The 25663-nt window shown below is 39.5% G+C and overlaps 1 protein-coding gene across 3 annotated transcripts in view; it reads left to right on the top strand.

Annotated features, from left to right (window-relative positions):
• The window catches only part of grm7 (glutamate metabotropic receptor 7), a 354975-nt gene that overhangs the window by 248521 nt on the left and 80791 nt on the right, over window positions 1-25663 (top strand). For all 3 annotated transcript variants that reach the window (XM_067416302.1, XM_067416303.1, XM_067416304.1), the window contains one exon: window positions 794-933. In XM_067416302.1, the coding sequence (XP_067272403.1) occupies window positions 794-933 (140 nt within the window). The remainder of the gene's footprint in view (window positions 1-793; window positions 934-25663) is intronic.

Genomic DNA, 25663 nt, shown 5'->3' with positions numbered 1-25663 from the left:
ATAGATAGACAGACAGACAGACAGACAGACAGACAGACAGACAGACAGACAGACGATAGATAGACAGACAGACAATAGATAGATAGATAGATAGATAGATAGACAGACAGACAGACAGACAGACAGACGATAGATAGACAGACAGACGATAGATAGATAGATAGATAGATAGATAGATAGATAGATAGATAGATAGATAGACAGACAGACAGACAGACAGACAGACAGACAGACAGACAGACAGACAGACAGACAGACAGACAGACAGACAGACGATAGATAGACAGACAGACACCGTGTATCCAGCAGGCAGCAGTAAATCACTGATCTTACCTTTCTCCAATCAGAAAGTCCTGCTGATCTCTTCCTCACACAAGCCATGACTCCGGTGTAATAAGTGTGATGAGAATGTGTCACCATCCGCAGCGAGAGGCCTGTCCTCTCCGAGGAGAGGAGAGGATGTTTCATCTGAGCTTGAGAAAGCCACACTGTTGATTGTGTTTTGGCAGATTTGTGATCGTGAATGCCAAGCCCTGCAGGTACAGCTCTTCAAACAATCAGCTGAGATTGAGTGTCAGGACATGTCAGTCTCCGCTCTTGGCCTGAGGGGCACGTGTTGTTTGTATTTTATGTCACAACCAAACAAACTTTTTTTCTCTATGGAGTGTAACTTTTTTTTTTTTTTTGTCTGCGAGGCATGTCAGGTTTTCTTTCTTGATGTATGGTTGAGACACTGCATTTTCATCTGACAATGTTGATGGTACATTTCTAAGTATGATTCTTTCTTTCGTAGGGAGCGCTGGAACATCCGTCACTTTCAATCGGAATGGTGATGCACCGGGGCGTTACGATCTCTTCCAGTACCAGATGAATATCAACAGCACTCCTGGATATAAAGTTATTGGACAGTGGACAGAAACTCTTCAACTTAGCGTGAGTTTTTTTAATCCACCAAAGCATTTTCATGAGAGAATGTGTTTCAGATTCCTTCCACCCTGATTTTAACGAGTTAGTGAAAAGAAACTTGCATTTTTAGGCAGCTTCACTCTATACTGGTTCCCAAAACATCCATAGATAAAGCCATGAAGCAATACTAGTCCATTTATACTCAATACTCAAGAAAAATCTGTTAATATTTTTAAATGTATTTATCTACTTTTTTGTTTAATACTACTTATTATTATTTACAAATCATTTATTTATTTGTTTAAATAATTTATATTTTTACTATTCGGTTTCAGAAAATCTGGCCATTTTTTAATACAGTTATTTTCATATTTTGTTGAATATAGATCGACATTAATTATTATTTATTTATTTATTTATTTATTTATTTATTTATTTATTTATTTATTTATTTATTTATTTATTTAGTTATTTGTTTGTTTGTTTATCTGTTTATTTATCTATTTATTTGTTTGTTTGTTTGTTTGTTTATTCAATTTAAGAAAAATCTGGAAAGAAAGGTATGCATTTTTTAGATGTTGAATTATCTAGTTTAGTTTTTACTTAGTCTGCTGTATTTTGTATTTTTAAGTAATTTGTAATATTAATATTTAAGTCCCTAAGATTTATTAGCATTTACATTATATTATTTATTATTTATAGTGCTGTCAAACAATTAAAAGTAACTATTGTATACGTTTAACTACTTGTATTAAACGCGATTAATCACACATTACATGATATTTTTAATATATTTTTTAGTGCAATAATTTCACAGCATACCGTAGTCTATATTTTAAAAAGAAGGCATCGCCAATATTAATACTACTACTGATGTTGATTCTCTATTAAACTGATTTTAAATGTTAGCCATTAACTATAGCCATTGAGCATTACAATATAGCTGAAAGCGCTACATTTTATCATTTAGAACGCTTTAAAAATATAACAGCTTTTTATTTAGATTAACTTAAAACAACCTTTACATAAAACCATTATAATAAATGTCACCCTCCACATATTGGGCTCAATATTTTCTTTTGGTCCAGTTCAAATTTTTACATGCCTTGTAAAAATGCACAAAAATATAGCATATATATATATATATATATATATATATATATATATATATATATATATATATATATATATATATATATATATATATATATATATATATATATCTGCACTTCCGGTGAAATCCAACAAAATGCTCCACTAATGAACCGCTCACACTTAGCAGTAAAACTGTTTGCTCAAATCTGCTCCAGCATGAAATTCCTCTGTACTGAAAGGAAGTGTATGTATGATTGTGCCCAAAACGGGTACTGCAGTCACTTCCAAATTACTGCAGAGGGGTATTTTAGATTTGAATAGCTAGCTTAGATTGGGTGTGGTGGGGGCCCAACTTTCATAGGGCCCAAAATTTGCTAGCAGCGCCCCTGTGAGTGTGTTTTTGGGATGTGTGTCTGTGTGTGTGTGTGCACTGCATTCTCTTTTGTCTCTCATCATGCTTAAATGGTTTAAAAGCATTTGCATGAGACCGTGATCCAAAGAAGAACAGAAAAAAGGGATGTTGCAATAATTTCATTGCATATATATATATATATATATATATATATATATATATATATATATATATATATATATATATATATATATATATATATAATGTTGACTTACTCAACTTGCAGGTTTCTGGTTTCTTTCTTGTCATTTTCTTTCTGGTGATTCAGGAAGCACTTTCTACACCCATCAGTTGGGCACAGCCAAGCGTAACAGTTAAACATAATATAATTTTGTCCAGATAATTGCTAGGGATATTTAAAAGATTCATCTTAATAGCAAAGGCGGCATAAGACCTTTACCTCTGACTGAACCAATAATGTATATGAGAAATCCTTGCTCTGGAGGTTATTATATGTGCATTAATAATATCATTAATCTGTTCATACCTATACATCCTGGGATTATTGAGCACGCACACGGAAGCCATAAATAAAGCTTAGTTTAAATTAAGCAAAATAACACTATTTTCGTACACAGCTCGACTATGAACTCTCACTCTCAATATTACTTTAAGGGACACTTTTATCATCAGTTTTCTCTTTTAGGTCTAATATTGTCATGGTGGAGCAACATTTTAAAGAGAATTCTGCCAAGCATGTTAGTTAAAGTTATAAAATCTCTTTAAATCAAAGAAAATGTTTTGTGTTTTGTGTAATGTTTTTTTTATTTTATTTTTTACCTTGACTGTAAAGCAGTATCTTTATAGTGATCATATATTGAATGAAAATTGTTTATAGCTTATATAGTTAAAAATATAAAGTGAGAGTCTAAGGCATATTTTGAGTACACAGTTATATCTGGAAATAAATATTGTTCAAGGATATAAGTAAACTTTATATACCTGACATTTTTAATGTGTTTGTGAAAAAAACAACAACAACAACAACAACAACAACAACAAAAACATTTTGTGAGGCTACCAATAACAGGATCATAGCAACTATTATATTACCCTTATTATAATGTCAACTCTTAACAGAAAACATGATTTTTATTATTACATAGCATGAAAACAAAATGTATATACCTATTATATTTTAAATTATCAAAAGATTTTTTTTTTGTTGAAAGAAGTATCATGCACACAAAGCCTGCATTTATTTGATAAAACAGTAATATTACAGTAATATTGTGAAATATTATTACAATTTATTACACGGCTCTGTGAAATACTTGATTCTGATTGGTCAATCGCGCATTCCAGCGGTACGTTATTTCCAGATAACACCCGCTCATACGGGTACTACGAGTTATCTTGACCGGTACTACTTCTATGCTTAACGCTGGCGCCATCTTGTGGCTCAAACAGCCGTGGGTTACAATGGAAGACTTCAAGGCAGGTTTCCTTTATAACGTTTTTAATATAGATATTTTTCTTACACAAACGCATCAATTCAAATCAGAAGGCTCTATTAACACATCGGAGCCGTGTGGAGCACGTTATTTGACAGACAGCTGCATTTTTATGGACTTCAAACACAACTACAACTAGCCTCCGCTTCGTTTCGGGGTCCTGATCACTCTGTCGGGGTTTATTCTGCGATAACAACCGGCTGGGTGTACATTATCCCTTACTTAAAATGCCCCTACTATGCTATTTTAAAATGTACTTTAGTCTCCAACAACAGGAAATCAAAGGTCAGCATTTTCATTTTCTCATAATATACATTGCACATCACCACAATGTTCAATGTTTCTCAAACCATTCGATGGATGAATCAGTCTCTCTAATTCCCTCGCATGGAGAATGTCCAAATTAGCCTTTGAAAAGAACATATTAGCACAAAATGAGGCAGCTCACAAATGTGACATCTTTTTCTTTTCAACCAGATTACATAAACCGATAATATTTGATTTACGTGATGTAAAACCTGACATTTCAACGTTTCTTTAGACATATGTCTCATGTTTGTGTGACAAGTATTCACTAAGTTACAGTTCATTTTCTAACAAGTATCAGAATGGGCTTTGAGAAAGAGGGGACAGATTGTGCAACATGTTTGCTTTATTTTGCAAAAAGCACAACATTTTGTTTTTATTGTGAGTGTACAGAAAATAATGTAGACACTTTTAGACTACAATGATGTATAACACTTGTCTGAATGACCAAAATCAAGTATTTTGAGTCTCTTTCGCACTGATGAGAAAAAAAGCGAGGTGGTATCACCGGCACAACCGCCAAACTCTAGGGGTTAATCTTATATTAACTCCTTGTTAATTGTGTTTTAAGTGATTCACAGATCAACTCTTGCTGTAGTTAAAAGATCGCCATTTCACCTTAAAGTCATAATTTGCTTTTCATAGATGTAAATTTCCTCAATAGATTCAAAATAAAAAAATAAAATGCAATGATAGGATCTGATGTTGTCATGTGACATCTTTTGAATTCGCCATACATGCCACAGTTGCCTACTACATCTCTTTCACAACAACTAAATTTAATTCTCTGACATCTGGTTGTAATTCATCCCAAAACTTGATCTCTTTTTTTAAAATTAATTTCCACAAAGACATGAAGGCAAAAAATAATTGTATTTGCCACTGCCTGGAAGTATGCATCTCATCGTATGTACAGTACTTAATATTTGTCAGGCTGTTCCCGCTTGGCCTCAATAATGTTGTAAATGGATTTGTCTTGCATTGTGGGAATCCTTTTTATGTGCAGCCTAGGAAAAGCTGTGTTATTAGAGGAGAGAAGAAGGAAGAAAGTGAGGGTGCGAATGCTGTCCACTTGTGATTCACATCTTCCGGCCTCCATTGAGTCACAGATGAGAAGTCTGTCTGAGCTGTCTGCAAAATCGCCTACGGCTCCTGCAGCAAATGTCATTTGCGCCTCAACCCCCGTCCTGGCCTCTTCACACAGGGGAAATCCAGGAAATGGCGAGAGAATCCCGCAAACAGTCCTACAGGGATTTGTTGTCTTTACCCTCAGTCGTCTTACGAAGAAAACATCACTGCTTTCCTCAACAACCTTCGGATCACACAGAATATGTGTCCTATCTTTATAAATAAACTACAGGTTTGAACTTTAAAGGGTTACTTCAGTGATTAGCATATGGCTTTGTATCAGTAGAAACCCTAGAGTCTATTAAAATGATTGTGCTTCCCCTTCTCATATCCCCCTGAGACAAGAGATTTATGCAATTTATTTCTGGAAAAATTCCTCCCATGACGCGAATTGACGATATTTGCTTCACCTTTGGAATGTTTGGCTAAAGGCTAAAGACTACAGCCAGTAGAGGGAGCTATTTCCACACGTTTTCAACCCGCACATGGGGGATGGGAGATCGCGATTACCTCAGCTCTTATCATGAGAGCCCATCAGCTCATTTATGATGTTAAATGTAATCTGATTCCTGTAGCGTTGTGCTGTGAGACTCACGCGGCGACTCTATCATTATATTGAACAGATACGTTCAGTATTTAATTGCAGTGTCTTTTCCATCTCAGTCACAGTAATCCAGTATTGGTGGCTTTGGGAGTGGCCTCACAGAGCAGTAAAGCATTCTGGGAATTGTAGTCTTTCATCCCCATGACAGAAATATACATATTCTGTCTTTTCTCAGTCTAGAACGCACCAAATTCAAAAATAATTTCACATTTCTACTACATTTATGACTCAGTTTAAAAACAGATTCATCTTTCCAGCGCTGTACCCCTTTAAACAAATATATTCTCACCTGAAAAACTCAAAAAAACTACATTTCATGCACACTAGGAGTGGCATTTATTTTTTTTATTATGTCAAAATTCCCCTCTTGATGGATATTCAGGTAAACAAAGTCAGTTTTGGAATGTAAATAGTTGAGAGAAAATGCATGTTTTTGATAAAGTGCATTCATACCAGACCAGACTTGCGTGAATAAATCATGCTATTCACACATAGTTGGGTGCTTGAACATTTTGAGTTTACTTGCTTCACCATGTGCAAGTCATCTCCAGGTGAAATGGCTGACATGGATTGTTTTAAAATACGGCGAATAAGATCAATTTGCTGGCTTTAACTTACATGTAGTCATAATATGTATAGCTCAAATTGAGTAAAGCATGTTTTTTACCATTTACTAGATTCCAAGCAAGATCCTTTTTATTCATGTTTTTATAAAGTGCGGAGGTGCATCATACTGATCATTGTTGTCACTTCTAGAGCAAGCTCCTGAATGGGTAACGTGGCGCGAAAATCCGCCACAGTTCAGATTTTTCAATTTGCGCAAATCACGTCGGAGAATTTCTGTTCGCATCTTTGCATTGACTTAACATGTAAATCACTCACACTTTACACTTCATTCGTGTCTGGTGTGAACACACCATTAAAGAGACAGCAAACTAATAAACCTGCTGCAAAAGACAATGAGAAAATCGCTTGCTGCTCTTGACTGATTAACTTGTGTAACTACCTAAGCATTAATCTGTATTTAATTTTTACAATGAAGACTATCCCGTGTTATTTTGTATCTTATTACTTTATTTAATTTCTGTAGTATTTCTTACCTGTTAGACCCACATGAAAAACGTTTAGGGTTATGTATATAACCCTTGTTCCCTGAGAGGGAACGAGCACTGCATTGGAACAACGAATTTGGTCATACTCCCTAAATTCGTCGTTCCGACAAGTTCCTTTGATATAGGAAACTAACTTTACCACTCCGAGAGCCTTCTCGTGGTCAGGAGCATTTCTGTTGTGTTTTGGTGATTCCGTTGTGTTGTGGCATTTTTGCTGCGTTGTGGCTTTTTCGTTATGTTGTGGCTTGTTTCCTTTGTGTAATGGCTTTTTCGTTGTGTTATGGCTTTTTTCCTTTGTGTTGTGGTTTAATTTAAAATGGCTGCACCACTGAGCCACCGTACGTTATACAATTCAAATGTGCGCATCAGTTACACAGGACATCAGTTCTGTCTGGATCTCTTCCCTAATCCTAAATCCTAATCCCTGCCTAACATTTTTGTCTCGTTTTGATTAGTTGACAACAATGACAGTAGATTTTTATTTTAGTTTTTGTCATCAAAAACCGTCTAGTTTTCGTCAATGAAAAAAGTTTGTTGACAAAACTTATTTGTCAATGAAATTAACACTGGACTGTACTCAAGTATGTGAAACACAATTCTGAGATATTTAGTGATTAAGTCTTTAACTTAGAACTTAAGCACTGTGTTGCTCATTCTCTACATTTTTTTATTTATTTTGTGGTTGAAACATCTCAGATTAGCATGTTTTAGCTGTTAGCATAGTTATATAGCTAATTTCAATGTCAAAGTGGCCAAAAACTTCTAAATTAATCCTTAGAAAAATTTCAAAATTATCCTTTGTTTTATTCGCTAACGTGTTGAAATGTTGTGCCAATTGTCTTCTTAGTATTGCGACATGGAATACCATTGTAGCCATTACCTTAAACCATCTGCTTTTGTGGTCCGTTTCCTCTGTTGTTCTGGTGGAAAATCTTATGGTGGAATTTTTCATTTATTTACATGTGTTTTCACATGTTTTCATTCTGTTTAACAACATCTGAAGTTAACTATATCACCCCCTTGACTAGTGCACCTCAAGTTTTAAAACACTTGAGATTTTTAGCACCACAATAACTTCACTGAGTCACTGATGAGGATCCTTTTCCAAGGATCGCCAACGGCTTCCAAAGAAAATGTCATTTAGGCATCACCCCCGGGTCTCCCTATCGAGAGCTTTTAAGAGAAAGTCCCGCAGACGGTGCTGCAAGGCCAGAGCGGCAGAGATTCTGTGTCTTTCCTCACCGTTGTCTCATGGCAAACCGGTCCCTGCCTTTGGCAGCATTCCAGGAAGCGTCAAGTGATGTTTTATCCTCACTCTCTGGGCACAGGCGGCCATGAAAGGTCATGTTGCAATGAGCTGTACTGGGAACGCTGATACTGAATGCACACCTACTGACTCTTATCGGAATGCTAGCAGGAGACAACAGCGGGTTGTTGGGTTTATCCTTCTTCCTTAGTGGGCTTGCGATAAAAGCTAGAGTTGAATCCATTCCCAGAAAAGGCGCTGGATTATGGTGGAGTTGGTTATTATTGAATTCATCAGGATGTGCTGTGGAAAAGAGCTCTAATGTGTTTTTTGCTTGCTGCAGAGGTATTAATATTTAACAACATTATGCAGTCGATTTGCCTAGGATTAGCATTTTCATAAAAGCTCTGAATTTTAAAACAGGAAGCTGGCTTGCTTCTGCAAACAGCTTTGGTGCATGAGTTTTTTACATCAATGAACTTACCTGCAAATTGGCACATACTTTATTCTTTTTGGTTCTTGATGTAACATGACAGATGAGTCAGTGAGTGCAGAAATAAGCTGCAAATGAGCATTTTTTATTTTTCTTGGAGTTGGACTTTTCTTATATCTTACAAGTGCTGTGTGACATGTTTTCACCAACTTATCAGCCCACACTAAACCCGAAGCGGCTGCATGACGGGATGCAATCAAAGCTGATTGGAGAATATTTGGAGTTTTTAATATGCAGTACAATGTGGAGCAAGCCTTTTGGACCAACGGGATTTCACTCTGGGTGGGGCTTGAATGTTGATCTAAGCTGTATCCGCAATCACTAACCTCCCTACACTTGTATGTGTTTTGGTTGTTCATTTACACAACAACAGCGTTTTGGTAGCCTGAAAACACAAGCTTTTGAAATTGGTTTCAAAGTGTATGTTTTTGAAAACTATACTGTTACACTCTCAGAAAAAAAGTGGAGGTACAATTTTGTTCCTTGGGTAATAAAACGTATAACTCTAACTTTAAAGGTACTATTATACCATTGTTTTCCTCGGGGTAGGCAAGTATGGTCTAGGGCTGTCAAAATTGCTCAAAAATGACGTTTGAATATTCTAGGTGCACATTTTATTCCCAATGCATTATGCCAATAACAGAACAAATGAATACAAAGAGACATAACTACTTGTATGTAGTCTATTTAAGTTTAAACATATTTGACAATGTATTACCTACACAAAAACAAGTAAATCAATTAATGGCCAAGACCGCAGACCTCCGCGCCACGTCTCAAGTATCTCACATTAGACGTGCACATTATACACACGCAAGCTCAATTTTGAATCGACTTCTGACTATAAAGAGCTATACAACTGGTGTATCTTCCGTCAAATCGTCAATGTGCAGCTCTACTGTCAGAAGTCGATTCAAATTGAGCTTGCATGTATATAATGTGCGTGTCCGGTGCGAGATACCTGAGACATGGTGCTGAGCTTCGTGTCCGGTGTGCGACCCTCTTCACGCTCTCTGCGCATAACTGTTTAATTGAACAAACACATTTTGAGTGCTGATCAAGAGTTTTGTGCAAGCAATTTAGAGAAATCAAACCAGTGGAAGAAGTGCATTGATTCTTTATTCATGCAATATCCATTCAGTCCGCACAGTAGCCTACACTTTAATAATGTTTCTGTTTAACGTTAAATAAAATGAGGCACACAATTCCGAGAAATTACCTCATGTTGCTAACTGCCAAGGCCTGAAGATCCCCCACGAGAGGTAAAAGCTAGGAGGAATGCTACTTTAAGCGTCAGATTCTTAGGTTCTGCTGATTCTAGTGGTTCGAAGGGGCCCTCAGCCGGACCCTCGAGCACTACTGCCAGATCCCATGTTGGTACTCTGGTACAGACTACAGAGACTACAGGCCTCACCCTCCGTGCCCCACGGAGGAAACATACAACCAAATGGTGCCTACCCAGAGGCCTATCACTTAGCAGAGCGTGGAAAGCTCCAATAGCTGCCACATACACCTTAAGTGTGGATGGGGTAGGCCTTGCAGAGAAACGATTTTGGAGGAACTCCAGCACTGAAGCCTCTGGGCAGTTAACTGGGTCCACCTCACGTTCTTTACACCAAGTAGCGAAAACATTCCACTTGAGGCTGTACAGTCTCCTTGTAGATGGGGCCCTGGAACTAAGTAGGGTCTCTATAATGTTTGCTGGTAGCCCATCTACTCGGTAGCTGGCCCCTCAGGGACCAGACCCAAAAGTTCCATATTTCGGGGCGGGGGTGAAATATTGTGCCCCATGCCTGCGACAGGAGGCCACGAGGGACCCACCAGCAGAGCTATTATAACCGAGAACCAAACTCGAGTCGGCCAACGAGGAGCCACCAGAAGAAGACTGACTCCTTGTTGCCGGACTCTCTCCAGGACCCCTGGGAGCAGAGCGATCGGGGGAAATGCGTACAGATGCAGCCTCTGCCCCGTCTGTACCATGGCATCCAACCCCAGCGGGGCTGGATGCGTGAGGGAGAACCACAGTGGACAGTGGGATGTCTCTCGAGACGCAAACAGATACACTTCCACTAGGCCGAACCTCTAGCATATTGACTCCACCACCTCTGGGTTGAGCCGCCATTCCCCGGGCCTCAGCCCCTGCCTCGATAGTTTGTCTATCCCTGATGCTGTATCCCCAGGATGTACATTACCCTGAGGGATAACCAACACATTCTCACACCCAACTCGTCACATATGGACGCTTGACCAGGACCCCTTGTCGTCACTTTTCAACGAACTGGGCGTACCTTTATCGTCAATTTTCGATGCGCTGGATGCTCCATGGCAAAATTATAAACCAATAAATAATTTCAATAAATAAATCAAAAAATAAATTTCACAATGACGATAATATTCCCATTCCCAGTGCGTCTGTGTATGACGCCAAAGGTTTCTCATTGAAATGAATGGAGCACCCAGCGCGTCGAAAAATTGACGATAAAGGTACGCCCAGTTCGTTGAAAAGTGACGACAAGGGGTCCTGGTCAAGCGTCCATATGTGACGAGTTGGGTGTGAGAATGTGTTGGGATAACAGTTTCCCTTGTGACCAACGGAGAATGAGATTTGCTCTTCGGGAACGCGTGGAGAGAGATGTTGATCTGGCAAATGAGCAGTCGAAAGGGACGGAGAGGTGTGGCTGTCTGCTTTGCGAATGGGGGCTCTAGGGCTGTGGTTTTAGGGACTGGTCACAGGAGTCGCACATGCAGCTACAGCTTAAAGTTCCCTATATCGAGGGAACTTCGCACTGAGTCGGAATGACGAATTTGGGGGTTCTCCCACCTCGTGTGGAAGTAAAACAATACACAGAGAGTGTAAAATACACACTGATATCAATGGAAGCAGCAATAACAATACATTCAAATATAATTTACTGAATTTACAGTGTTATTCATATCAGATACCCATAAAGTTAACTCTATTCTTCTCCCAGTTCACCAGCCACTTACTTGCATGTATTTCGGGAGAAACTGATGAGTTCACATGCTGTAAATCAGACTGAAAGGACTCTCTGAACTGCAGAACATGGTGGCGCCAATCACAGGTTATATAGATTTATCATTTATAAAGGTTTTTAAATGATGAAACCAAGCAGCAACCTCCCCCAGTTTCTGTTGAAGTGACTTAAACTGCAATTCATTGACCAGTCACTAGGGACAGGCTCCAAAAGTGAGCAGAATCTCATTGAGCTCCGTGTTAAAATTCCCAACTTTACAGCAGAAAAATAGAAATATTTACAGCCTGGTTGTAATTGTGGCAATTGTAGTTTTGGTCTATACAGCTAATTTTGCCCTTCATGACATTTTATGTTTACTATTTAAATTACAATGTCACAAAAGTTTACCTTTTCAAAATTAATAAAAAATGCTAATAATCATCAAATCATGATATTATTATGATTTCTGAAGGATCGTGTAACACTGAAACCTTGAGTAAAGATGCTGAAAATCCAGCTTTAATCACAGAAATAAATTACATCTTTAAATATATTCAAATAGAAAATAGTTATTTGAAATACTAACAATAATGCACAAAATTACAGTGTTTACTGTTTATTTGATTAAATAAATGAAGCCTTGGTGAGCAGAACATTTTTTATTTTATTTTTCTAAAACATTAAAAATATTACCAACCCCAAACTTTAGAATGCTAGTGAAGCATTTTTCTGTTTAAATCAAGGTGCAAATTGCAAATCTAACTTTTTATTTGATGTACAGTGCAGACACATATTCAATGAGGATATTTAAAATTTGCTAACACTAACCTACAAGCTGTAATTTCTGAAATGGCTGAAACATCCCCACAAATCTGCATTGAGTTGATTATGTGCCAAAATAGCGGATTGATGTATTCACTGCCTGCTGCCGTGCCAACCTTCCTTACAATAAACTGAATAAGGGCCGGCAATCCACAATGAAAAAAATGGGAAACAAAGGCTAGGTTGACTTTATTCAGTTCACACTAAATTAATAGAAGGTATTTACACAAATTGAACATCAAGCATGACATATAAAAGAGAATTGTTTGAAAACAAAACCGCTCACCCATTCTTCATTTTTAATTAGCTTATCATTGGATACTTTCCCTAATACCAACAGGGTATAATTATGCACTTCCCCGGAGTTTCAAACTTTGATTAGTCTGGGAGAATAGAGCCTATAGCCGATGAGCTAATTATGTCTGTCTCAGGGACGGAGCCAGTGCGTCTTCTGTCACTTGAGGGATTATGGTTGCTCTTTATTTGGATGTGAGTCACACTGAATATCTCCTGCGATCACTTTTTTCCCACCCATTGTCGTCTAATAGTTAATGTCATCTAAGTCAGTTAGTCATTATCGCAAATGAAACCCTGCCAGGGTGACCTGGACTCTGACATGTACACAAAAGGCATTGTATTATACTATCTGTGCATTATCCTGCCCATTATTTGGCTACTTAGCAAATGCATTTATTTTGCCTAGGTCAACTATACAGTTTAGTTTATATACAAACATGTTAGACTGCAGAATGCTGTGATTTAATAATGTCTAGCCTCTATGATGATCTTGTATTTAACCATTTCATACACAGAGGTCACTACAGTGGGGAATGTTATTCAGAAAGCTATTGTCTTGCATATTCTTGGGATTTGATGGCATAGCTACAGTGGACACTACTGCATCATCCTATACACTGCCAGCAGATGGCAACATTTTTTATGTGGAATTTTAGTTCTCAAAATCAATGAAAATGCGTTGCTTTACTCGTAACATCAAACAATAAATGTGGTTGCAAAATGTACATTTCTTGAAATGTGTTACTTTACTCTTAACATAATGCACGTTACTTGCAATGTGTTACATCCAAAAAGTAATCTGATTACATAATGTACGTTACTTGTAATAGGTTACTTGGTTATCCAAAAAGTAATCTGATTACATAATGTACGTTAATTGTAATCTGTAACATGTTTATCCAAAAAGTAATCTGATTACATAATGTATGTTACTTGTAATGTGTTACTTGGTTATCCAAAAAGTAATCTGATTACATAATGTACGTTACTTGTAATGTGTTACTTGGTTATCCAAAAATGAATCTGATTACATAATGTATGTTGCTTGTAATGCGTTACTTAACTTAACTTATTACATAGAATCTACAGCTATTTGCACTTAAAGTAAGTTTCATCTATTGCCAAAAAGTAATGTGATTACATAATGTAAGTTATTTGTAATGTGTTACTTTCCTCTAATGTGCGGTACTTGTAATGGATTACTTTTCTTGTTACATCAAAAAGTAATATGATTACGTAAAACTTTTGTCATGCGGTGCAACCATAATAAGGATAAAAAAAGAAAAGATGAAAAGAACATAAAAAGGAATATATATATATATATATATATATATATATATATATATATATATTCCTTTTTATGTTCTTTTCATCTTTTCTTTTTTTATCCTTATTATGGTATTACTTTTTGATGTAACAAGAAAAGTATATATATATATATATATATATATATATATATATATATATATATATATATATATATATATACATATATATATATATATATATATATATATATATATATATATATATATATATTTATGTTCTTTTCATCTTTTCTTTTTTTATCCTTATTATGGTTGCACCGCATGACAAAAGTTTTACGTAATCATATTACTTTTTGATGTAACAAGAAAAGTATATATATATATATATATATATATATATATATATATATATATATATATATATATATATATATATATATATATATATATTCCTTTTTATGTTCTTTTCATCTTTTCTTTTTTTATCCTTATTTTTCCTTTAAATTTAATTAATAATGATTTTAATTGTTATTTGATGGTTATACCACGTGTTTTTTTTTTGTCAATAAATTAAAATATTTGATTAAAATGATATTAAAGTTTTTAAAATATATAATGTTTAATAATTTTTTAATAATTATTTATATTAAATACATTAAGTATTAAATTACTCCTTACTTGGTTGCACTACATGACATTTAATTAAACTGTTGAGTTTTGTGTGTGTGCGTGTCTTTAAAAGCATGATTTTACAAACTTGTTAACACTAATATTAGCTAGTTGCTTATTAATATCCATATTTCTAGGATATTGGTCATTTATTAGCACTTATATAGCACATATTAATGCATTATCAGGCATGCCCTTATTCTACATCCTTAATCCTACCCAATGCTTAACCTTAACAGTTACCTTAATAACTACTAATAAGCAGTTATTAGGAGTTTATTGAGAAAAAAAAGAGATAGTTAATAGTAGGAATTGGCCTCTTATTTAAAGTGTGACCAAACACTTAATACAGATCAAAAATATTTATAAGAACTTGCCAAATGCCTTTTTAAACTAGATTTTAAAATATATTGGCTTTGTTGTTAGTGCCATGGGTGTTCTTGTGAAACTTTTTTATTGAATACAATATCAGTCTTTTAAATTAGCTTTAGCATTCGGTGTCTAACAAAATCTGCAGCCCCCTAGCAAGAGGCAAATGAACGTCTATCACTTTAGACATGGCCTCCAGCATTCAAAACCCCAAACAGCATGAGCCGAGAATGAAAAAAAGATGCTAATTCCTGTTTCACAACTGGATCTATTAAGCAGAAGAACATACTAGATTCATGAAGAAACTGTCACATAATACATTTCCATAGTCACGCCCCTTCAATCACGCCATGATGAGCTAATACTCTCCGCATATTTATTCAGTGGCACCCGTGTGTCGAGGGACCTGCTAAAAGAGGGATCTTTCTCCACGCTAGTTAATTATCGTAGCAAACACTCGAATGAGGAAGCTCTGAAGCGTACGCGGGGTGTCAGATCAAATGTGCAATGCCAACTGACAAGAAGGCAGTGTTGAGAAAGTAAGCACCGTGTGACACAAGCCAGAGACAATTACCGCAGCGGACAGTTTTGCGCACTAATTACAACGCCGTTTTGGTGGAAAAGAAATTGAGTGTGGCCACGCCTCTCATTAGCACAACCATGGTTACGTAATTAGTATTGGGACATGGCTTCCCACACTTGAACGAACCTGCTCTCTCTGCACTGAGTGTGTTGAGGAGGAGGTGAGCTGATGAAGAACTATATAAACCAACCACACCAAAGGCTGAAGAGTTAGATCTGGTCCAGTATCAATAGCAACAGGGCCGATAATCTCTGGTTACACCACATGACCTTTTAGAGTCATCAAATCTTTTCAAAACATCCGCGGTGTATGTTTGTAAAAACGTATTTAAAAAAAAATGTTTTTTACCTTAAAATATATTTAAAAAATAATGATTGAATATTTAATAATAATTTTTTATTATTATTTATATTTTTTGGCACCATTTTTTTAAAAATAATTTAAAAAGTTATGTTTTTTCATTAACATATATATATATATATATATATATATATATATATATATATATATATATATATATATATATATATATATATATATATATATATATATATATATATATATATATATATATGTGTAGTAGTTATTTCTTATAATTTCATGGTTACACTGAATTTTTTCGAGGAACTCAATACAAATTTTTGATTTTTTTAATATCAAAATATATATATATATATATATATATATATATATATATATATATATATATATATATATATATATATATATATATATATATATATATATATATAATTTAAAATTTTGATCTTAAAAATGTTTTTAATTAATACTTTAGTAATTATTTCTTATAATTTGATGGTTATGCCAGATGACACCTGAACTCCAAACTGAATGTCAGAATGGGAAAGAAAGGTGATTTAAGCAATTTTGAATGTGGCATGGTTGTTGGTGCCAGACGGGCCGGTCTGAGTATTTCACAATTTGGGATTTTCACGCAAAACCATTTCCAGATTTTACAAAGAATGATGTGAAAAGGGGAAAACATCCAGTATGCGGCAGTCCTGTGGGTGAAAATGCCTTGTTGATGCTAGAGGTCAGAGGAGAATGGGCCGACTGATTCAAGCTGATAGAAGAGCAACTTTGACTGAAATAACCACTCGTTACAAATGAGGTATGCAGCAAAGCATTTGTGAAGCCACAACACGCACAACTTTGAGGCGGATGGGCTACAAAAGCAGAAGACCCCACCGGGTACCACTCATCTCCACTACAAATAGGAAAAAGAGGCTACAATTTGCATGAGCTCACTAAAATTGGACAGTTGAAGACTGGAAAAATGTTGTTGGTCTGATGAGTCTCGATTTCTGTTGAAACATTCAGATGGTAGAGTCAGAATTTGGCATAAACAGAATGAGAACATGGTATAATGATATGGGGGATGTTTTCTTGCCACACTTTAGGCCCTTTAGTGCCAGTTGGGCATCGTTTAAATGTCATGGCCTACCTGAGCATTGTTTCTGACCATGTCCATCCCTTTATGAAAACCATGTACCCATCCTCTGATGGCTACTTCCAGCAGGATAATGCACCATGTCACAAAGCTCAAATCATTTCAAATTGGTTTCTTGAACATGACAATGAGTTCACTGTACTACAATGGCCCCCACAGTCACCAGATCTCTACCCAATAGAGCATCTTTGGGATGTGGTGGAACGGGAGCTTCGTGCCCTGGATGTGCATCCCACAAATCTCCATCAACTGCAAGATGCTATCCTATCAATATGAGCCAACATTTCTAAAGAATGCTTTCAGCACCTTGTTGAATCAATGCCACATAGAATTAAGGTAGTTCCTTATAAACCTTTAGGTGAGTGTGTGTGTGTATATATATATATATATATATATATATTTACCTTTTAATAAAAAAAAATCTTTTTTTTAAAGGTTTTTTATTTTTATTTTATTTTTTATTTAGGTGGAAAAGCAATTCAATGTGGCCACACCTCTCATTAGTGCAACCAGGGTTACTTAATTAGCATTGTGCCACGGCTTCCCACACTTGAACGAATCTGCATCCCGTTTATCGCTCTCTCTGCGCTGAGTGTGTTGAGAAGGAGGAGGAGGAGGTGAGCTGATGAAGAATCCAACCACACCGAAGGCTAAAGAGTTAGATCTCGTCCAGTATCCATAGCAACAGGGCTGTTAATCTCATTAGGAATGCCACACTGCGCTTAATTACGAGTAATAGGACAGAGTATGGTGGCCCCCAAAGTCCAAATTACGAACCATGCGTCATGAAGGCTTCTGGGAAAATTGCTTTGGGTGGGGAGCAGATATCAAACAAATTACTCTTGCCCCTTCATTGCAGATGTTATGAAAAGAAGCAGAACATTAGCGCAACGATAACTACACTCAGTGCACCGTGTAGTAAATAGATGAGCCCTGTAAGTTGTCAGAGTCAAAGTTGAGAACCTTGACCACAGATGTGCCGCAGTGGACGCATTTATGCATGCAGTGTATGAGTGGGGGGCCAAGAGAAAGAAAGCAAGAGAGAGCACTTTAATTCTTGGTTTCTAAGCAACTAGAGAGACTGCTTGGCACCTTGTGGAAAACATTGAAACCTCCATTGTGTGATTTACTACACACAATATCTGTATGGGTTGAGACCGGAGTTTGGAGCTAGAATACTACATGCGTTTTGACTGTTTTTGCGATTTTTGACTGTGAGATTGCAGCACATTTTTTAAACAAGAATGGATTTGGTGGTATACAGTCCACATAATATTTAGTTATAATTCCATCCAGAAAAAGCATTGCAACATTTTGGCAATCGCCCATATCACCTTTGAAATGTGGTGGTGAGTATTCCATGGCCAAGTTTTGTTATGTTTTTTTTATTTTTTTTTATTCTTTTTGCCTGAACTTTGCCGCTATTAAAAAAAAAAGATAAATACATAAACAGTGTTGGGGGAGTGGAGGATTGCACCAAACCACTTAAAAAGTATTATTCTAGCTTCATGCTTTCCATTTTATCAACACTTGAATATGGGTACGTTTCATAAAAGAGCAACATTTTGAATAAAAGTTTAGAATATATATATAATATAAAATAATAATATTGTGAAACACTACATCCACATCAGATTCAGAACGATGATCAATCACAGATGGAGTAGATCAAGTACATCAACACCCCAAATGCTTGCACAGTCCTGCAGCTCGTCCTGGGTCCACATTTTGTTCAGTAACATTAGATAGTTTTGATTTATATGATATTTAATGTTGATGATCACATTATTTTGGATATGCATCTGCTTAGATAAGATCGCTTGTTTAAATGCGTCTTCCTCACGTGTGTTTTGCTCTAGAGATTCTGTACTTATTCAGATGCATAATAGCACCTCCTAGCGTCTAACAGTGAAAACAACGAAAATTCTGTTTTTGGCTGGGAAGTGTTTTCTCACAAATAACAGAAACTTCTGTGTTTGTCAGGGAAAGAGTTAACGCATTTAACTTACTTGTCAGCCCCAGACCAACTTAGGTCATCTTACATTCCATACAGTTGATTGATGAAGAATATGATGCAGGGTAATAGCTCACTGTATGATGAAGCCTATAGAATGCCGTAAGAATGTCCCTAAAATTCAAGATATGAGGCAAAAATGCCCGTTTGAGTTTTAGTGTCAGGATGATTTTACACTAGGCATGTTTGTTGTGATCCGCTCTCGCTCGTATACAAGGTAAATCACCAACCCTATCATCACTTACATGTTTTATTGAACTAAATGCATCGTCATAAAACTCCTGTGTAGGTTACTTTTTTGCTCACCCCCCTGTTTCACATGATTCATTCACATGATTCGTGGCACAGTTTGGGCGCTCAACCGAATTCAGACCACCTCCTTCAGGCAGTCTCGAATTCGATACCCCTGAGGTCTGCATGGTAGCTTTCACATCACCAATTTTTCATGTTTCGAACTACTATGGTCTCATTTGAAAGCAGACACCTAGCAGTTTACTGTAAAGTCAAAATGATAATATTTTTTATAATCAAAAAAAGCTATAATAAGCTTCAAAGTTTTGTAAAGTTATTAGAAATTTATTTGTATGAAATATCTTTATGAAAATAAAATTGAAGTGGGCCTTGTAGCAATCTAGAAATGCACTACAGCTAAAGCCACAAGTCAGACCATGTTATATTTCAGATCTGAAGATGATCATTCTAAAACTCTGAATTTTATTAAACGTTTTACAAGATCGTTTCATGTGATTTTATTTTGAGATATCGCTGAAATATCAACTGATGTTTATTGCCACATCTTCTCAGCTTTCATTCGCTATATTGCCTCTATTGTTTAGAGGTGCAAACTGCCCCATTCAGTTTGTCTCCCCGGCACACATTCACACTTCTGCAGACTGGTTATGGCTCCAATTATTATTCTTTTGTCTGCATTATAATTACTAACGATTCTCTATTCAAACTGTTCTATTCAAACCTCATTTCTAAATCAAACCTCTCACTTTACCCTCACTGAGACTCTATTGAATGCATTTCGTCCAAATAAGCATTTCAGTAGTTTTACATTTAGAAAATGTTCATAAAAATAAAGTATTTACTCAGTGGCAGGTGCATCTAGGGCAAGCTAACATGTTAGCTTAGCACACCAGCAAAACAACAATTTATACGATTAAAATCATGTTTTATTCAAAACTAGCTTCATATCACTTTATAATTTATAAGTCGAGTGTTTTATATAACAATATGTGATCTCATATAGCTTCGGGTCAAAAAATCTGACAGAAAATATACAATGCTAAAAGCTATGTGGAATAGCATTGCATTATAAATATTATCTATTATGAAACCACCCAACATGGCATAAAGAACACAGACCAACCATATATTGCCGCGATTGTGTGTTTATGGTCTTAAAACGTGTCTATATGCATAAAATAGCGATATAACGATCTCTGGAAGCTGTTTTGGAAATGTCAGATACTTCCTGAATGTCACATGGTGTGTCTGTTCTTCATGTGTTCCACATGGGAGTGAATTTTCAGTAGTACAGCTTTCCAGCGCCCTCCGGCTGCCAGAGTGAATTGAAAACACAGCATATCACAGTATACTGCGCTCATAATCATACATCCGCGGATTTTGGATAAAGATTTAATAAATAATACTTCTCTGTATAGAAATTTGACTCAAATATGTGAGAATCTATCAATATTTCTCCACATCTGCACACATTTGAAGTAAAAGCCCTGAGGGAAGTTGTTTTGTCGAGTGTCTTCATGACGACCACAGAGGAGTTTTTTATGAATGGGAGCAAATGACGCGCATATTACAATCAAAAGGTAGCGACGCCCAAGATCATATTCATAACTCCTGGCACATATTAACACATTACGGTTACTATAAGAATTTGAGAATAAAACAGAGGTAAAAAAATTAAAATTTAGTCTTAGATCTTTTTAATGATGTATAGTTCCCTATATCGAGGGAACTTCGCACTGCGTCGGAACGACGATTTGGGGATACTCCCTTAGCATGAACGCGTCTGAAGTATGAATGAAACTAGTCCAATCCTTATTGGTCCTACGTCATGACGTAGATGTGACGGCATACCCGGAAGCTATAAAGGGGAGCCCGGCGCATAGTAGCGTCAGTTATCGCTCTTCAGCATAATGCTCTGTGTGTGTTTGAACATTGTCTGTCTATTTATTGTTGTCTGTCCCATATATATAATATATTATATCAGTAAAAAGAGACCTAGAACGAAGATATGTCTAGTTCTGAGTTCAAGAGGTGCGTGCATCCGTGTCCCCGCTACATCTCGGGAACGGACACGCACTCTCTTTGTGTACAGTGCCTGGGCGTTCAGCATGCTCAGGCGGCTCTCGAGGGAGCCGCCTGCAGCCACTGCGAGCTGCTGACGCTCAGGGTGCTGAGGTCTCGGTTGGCGGTCTTTGACGAGGCCGGCCAACCACGCGAGCCCCGTGGTTCTGGGCCTGCGACCGCTGAGGCGGCGCGGCGTCGCAGATCATGGGGCTCGCAGCTGGACGTATCAGCGGAGATTGAGACTGCCGAGGCACTTTCTCAATCTTCCTCTGATAGTTCAGAGATTCTCCCACATCCCACCCGAAGCGGCTTCTTCCCCCGGGGTGGAGAATCAGATGTTGATTCTCTCCGGATCCGAGGATCCGGAAGATATCAACATCGAGGCGGGTGGGGCCGCATATATGTCACCACCGCACCCACCCGCCCAAGAGGAGCTTATCGAGGTACTGACTCGTGCCGTGGCCAAGTTAAATATCGATTGGCCACAAGAGAGGCAGGAAGTCCAGCCATCCAGCAGGCTGGACGACCGGTTTCTCTCGCGCCGGGCTCAGTCGCCTCGCCGGGGCTTGCCGTTCTTTCCGGACCTGCACAACGAGTTGTGTAGGTCCTGGAATAGACCATACTCCGCGCGCATATCCAACCCCCCAGTATTAGATTATGCTAATGTTATGGGTGCGCGCGAGGCAGGCTACGGGACGATCCCGCGGGTGGAAGATGCTCTCGCGAGCTATCTGTCACCCGAATCAGCATCGTCCCTAAAAGCCCCGGTACTGCCCACCAAGCCATGCAGGGACACATCAGCGTTGGTGGGGCATATATGGCGGCGGGTCGGGCTGGTAGCGCTCTGCACACGCTATCGATATTGCAGGCGTACCAGGCCGACCTATTAAAAGAGCTTGACGAGGGAGAAGGTCCCTCCCCGGAGGATGTATTAGAGCTTAGGAAGGCTGCTGATCTGTCTCTCCGCGTCACCAAGGAGACGGCCCGTGCCATCGGCCGCTCCATGGCCTCTATGGTGACAGTGGAGAGACACCTATGGCTAAATCTGTCGGGGATGAAGGAGAAAGATAAGACTTTTCTCCTAGACTCCCCGATCTCGCCTTCTGGCCTGTTCGGCGACGCCGTTAATTCGGTCGTCGACAGGTTTCAGGAGGCGAGGAAACAGTCAGCAGCCTTCCGACAGTTTCTCCCTCGTCGGCCAAAACCAGCAAAGGCTGCCACTAGTGGGCAGCCGCAGCCGTCAGCCAGCTCCTCGCACCGTCAGGTGCAAAAAGAGAGCGTCGCTTCTAGAGCCCCTCCTCCGGGAGCTTGGCAACAGAGGCGGCGCTCTCACCAGCAGGCTTCCGTGCAGAAGGGCGATCTAAGGAACGTCCTTCTCGCTAAGAAGGCTGCTGGGAAGAAGTCCTAGCTGTGGTAGGGCTTCAGAGAGCGGTCCCCCTCGCGCGGGAACAACCGAGGTTGTCTCTCGCGCGACGCTCTCGAAGGGAAAACGATGTGGTAATCCCGCCGTCACAGACGCTTCGGGCCACATCGTTTTTCCTAGGGCACGTTTCGATCCAGTCGCCTCGAGTAAGACCTGCGACTGGGCGGGACGAGTGTCCAAATATCGAAAATCGTATTTCGTCCCCTGCCGGGCATCCGCTTCAGGGGACGAGAAACGAGACTCAAATAACACCCGAGACCAGCCTCGAGAGGCTGATTCCCTTAGTAGATTATCTCGGCGCATGGAAATGCCTTCCGAATATATCCACATGGGTCCTGCGTACTGTAAAAATAGGGTACAGACTGCAGTTCGATCACCCCCCGCCAAAGTTCAATGGGGTGACATGGACTGCAGTGGTGCCAGAGCGGGTTCGGGTAATGGAACAAGAAGTAAAATCCTTGCTGGCAAAGGGGGCCATAGAGTGGGTCCCGCCGTCGGAGAGGGAGGCCGGGTTCTACAGCCGGTACTTTATAGTTCCAAAAAAGGATGGAGGGCTTCGGCCGATTTTAGATCTGAGGTATCTGAACCGGTCTCTGAGGAGATTCAGGTTCAAGATGTTAACCATTCCCACGATCGTGAGTCAGATCCAGCCCAAGGACTGGTTCGTCACGATAGATTTAAAAGACGCCTATTTTCATGTCTCCATCCTTCCATGCCACAGGAAGTTTCTGAGGTTCGCTTTCGGGGGCGAAGCGTACCAATATCGAGTGCTTCCCTTCGGTCTAGCTCTTTCCCCTCACACGTTTACCAAATGTATGGATGCAGCTCTGGCTCCATTGAGACTTCAGGGCATCCGGGTACTAAATTACATCGACAACTGGCTTATTCTGGCCCAGTCGTCCGAAATGGCAGTTCAACATCGAGATGTAGTTCTAGCACATATCCAACGCTTGGGGTTGAGGCTCAACACAAAAAAGAGCGTGTTGGCGCCAGCCCAGAAAACGACCTTTCTGGGGGTAGTATGGGATTCGGTTTCGATGCGGGCGCAACTCTCCCCCGCACGAATCAAGACCATTCTGGCGGTAGTCTCAAGAATAAAGCTAGGCCAGAGTATCACTGTGAAACACTTTCAGATAGTGTTAGGGCATCTAGCGGCAGCGTCCAACATTATTCCGTTCGGCCTGCTACATATGAGAGCTCTACAGTGGTGGCTGAAAACCAAGGGGTTTTCCCCCAGAGGGAACCCATTCCGTATGATCAGAGTCACGCGCAAATGCCTTCGGGCTCTAGGTATATGGAAGAAAGCTTGGTTTCTTTCCCAAGGGCCAGTCCTGGGAGCATCATGTTGCCGGAAAACCGTTTCAACAAATGCTTCCCTAACTGGTTGGGGCGCGGTCATGGAAGGCCGCTTTGCGAGGGGTCTATGGGAGGACCATCATTCGACCTGGCACATAAACTGCCTGGAAATGATGGCGGTTTACAGGGCTCTCAGGAGTTTCCTCCCAGAGCTTCGCGGGTACCATGTTCTAGTCCGTACAGACAATACGGCTGTCGTGGCATATCTGAACCACCAGGGGGGGTTGAGGTCGCGCCCGCTATGCAAACTGGCGCATCTCATTCTTCGCTGGTCACAAGACAGACTGTTATCCCTCAGGGCAATGTATATCCCGGGGATACAGAATCAGGGGGCAGATATACTATCGAGGCAAGGGCTGAGGCCCGGGGAATGGCGGCTCCACCCAGAGGTGGTGGAGGCGATTGTCAGGAGGTTCGGCCCAGTGGAAGTGGATCTGTTTGCGTCTCGAGAGACGTCCCACTTTCCACTGTGGTTCTCCCTCACGCACCCAGCCCCGCTGGGGTTGGACGCCATGGTACAGACGTGGCCGAGGCGGCGTCTGTATGCATTTCCCCCCGTCACTCTGCTCCCAGGGGTCCTGGAGAGGGTTCGGCAACAGGGAGTCAGTCTCCTTCTGGTAGCTCCTTGTTGGCCAACTCGGGTATGGTTCTCGGACATAATAGCGCTGCTGGCGGATCACCCGTGGCAGGTCCCTCTGAGGAGGGACCTCCTATCACAGGCGGGGGGCACAATATTTCACCCCCGCCCCGAAATCTGGAACCTCTGGGTCTGGCCCCTGAGGGGGCCAGGTTCCGAGAGGAGGGCCTGCCGGCAGACGTTATAGAGACCTTACTTAGCTCTAGGGCCCCGTCCACTAGGAGATTGTACAGCCTCAAGTGGAATGTTTTCGTCACTTGGTGTAGAGAACGTGAGGTGGACCCAGTTAACTGCCCAGTGGCTTCAGTACTGGAGTTCCTCCAAGATCGTTTCTCTGCAGGGCTTACCCCGTCCACACTTAAGGTGTATGTGGCAGCTATTGGAGCTTTCCACGCTCCGTTAGGTGATGGGCCTTTGGGTAGGCATCAGTTGGTTGTACGCTTCCTTCGTGGGGCGCGTAGGTTAAGACCTGTAGTGCGCACCAGAGTTCCAACCTGGGATCTGGCAGTGGTTCTCGAAGGCCTGGCTGAGGCCCCCTTCGAACCACTGGAGACAGCAGAACCTAAGAATCTAACGCTTAAAGTGGCGTTCCTCCTAGCTATTACCTCTCTCAGGAGAGTGGGAGATCTTCAAGCTTTGGCCATCACGCCAACCTGCTTGGAGTTTGCCCCGGGAGGAGTAAAGGCCGTACTACACCCTAGGCCAGG

Source organism: Pseudorasbora parva, chromosome 14 (assembly GCF_024679245.1).
Source record: "Pseudorasbora parva isolate DD20220531a chromosome 14, ASM2467924v1, whole genome shotgun sequence".
In the NCBI taxonomy this organism is placed as follows: Eukaryota; Metazoa; Chordata; class Actinopteri; order Cypriniformes; family Gobionidae; genus Pseudorasbora; species Pseudorasbora parva.
Note: the sequence above shows the minus strand (reverse complement) of the source record. Positions and strands in the feature narration are given on the sequence as shown.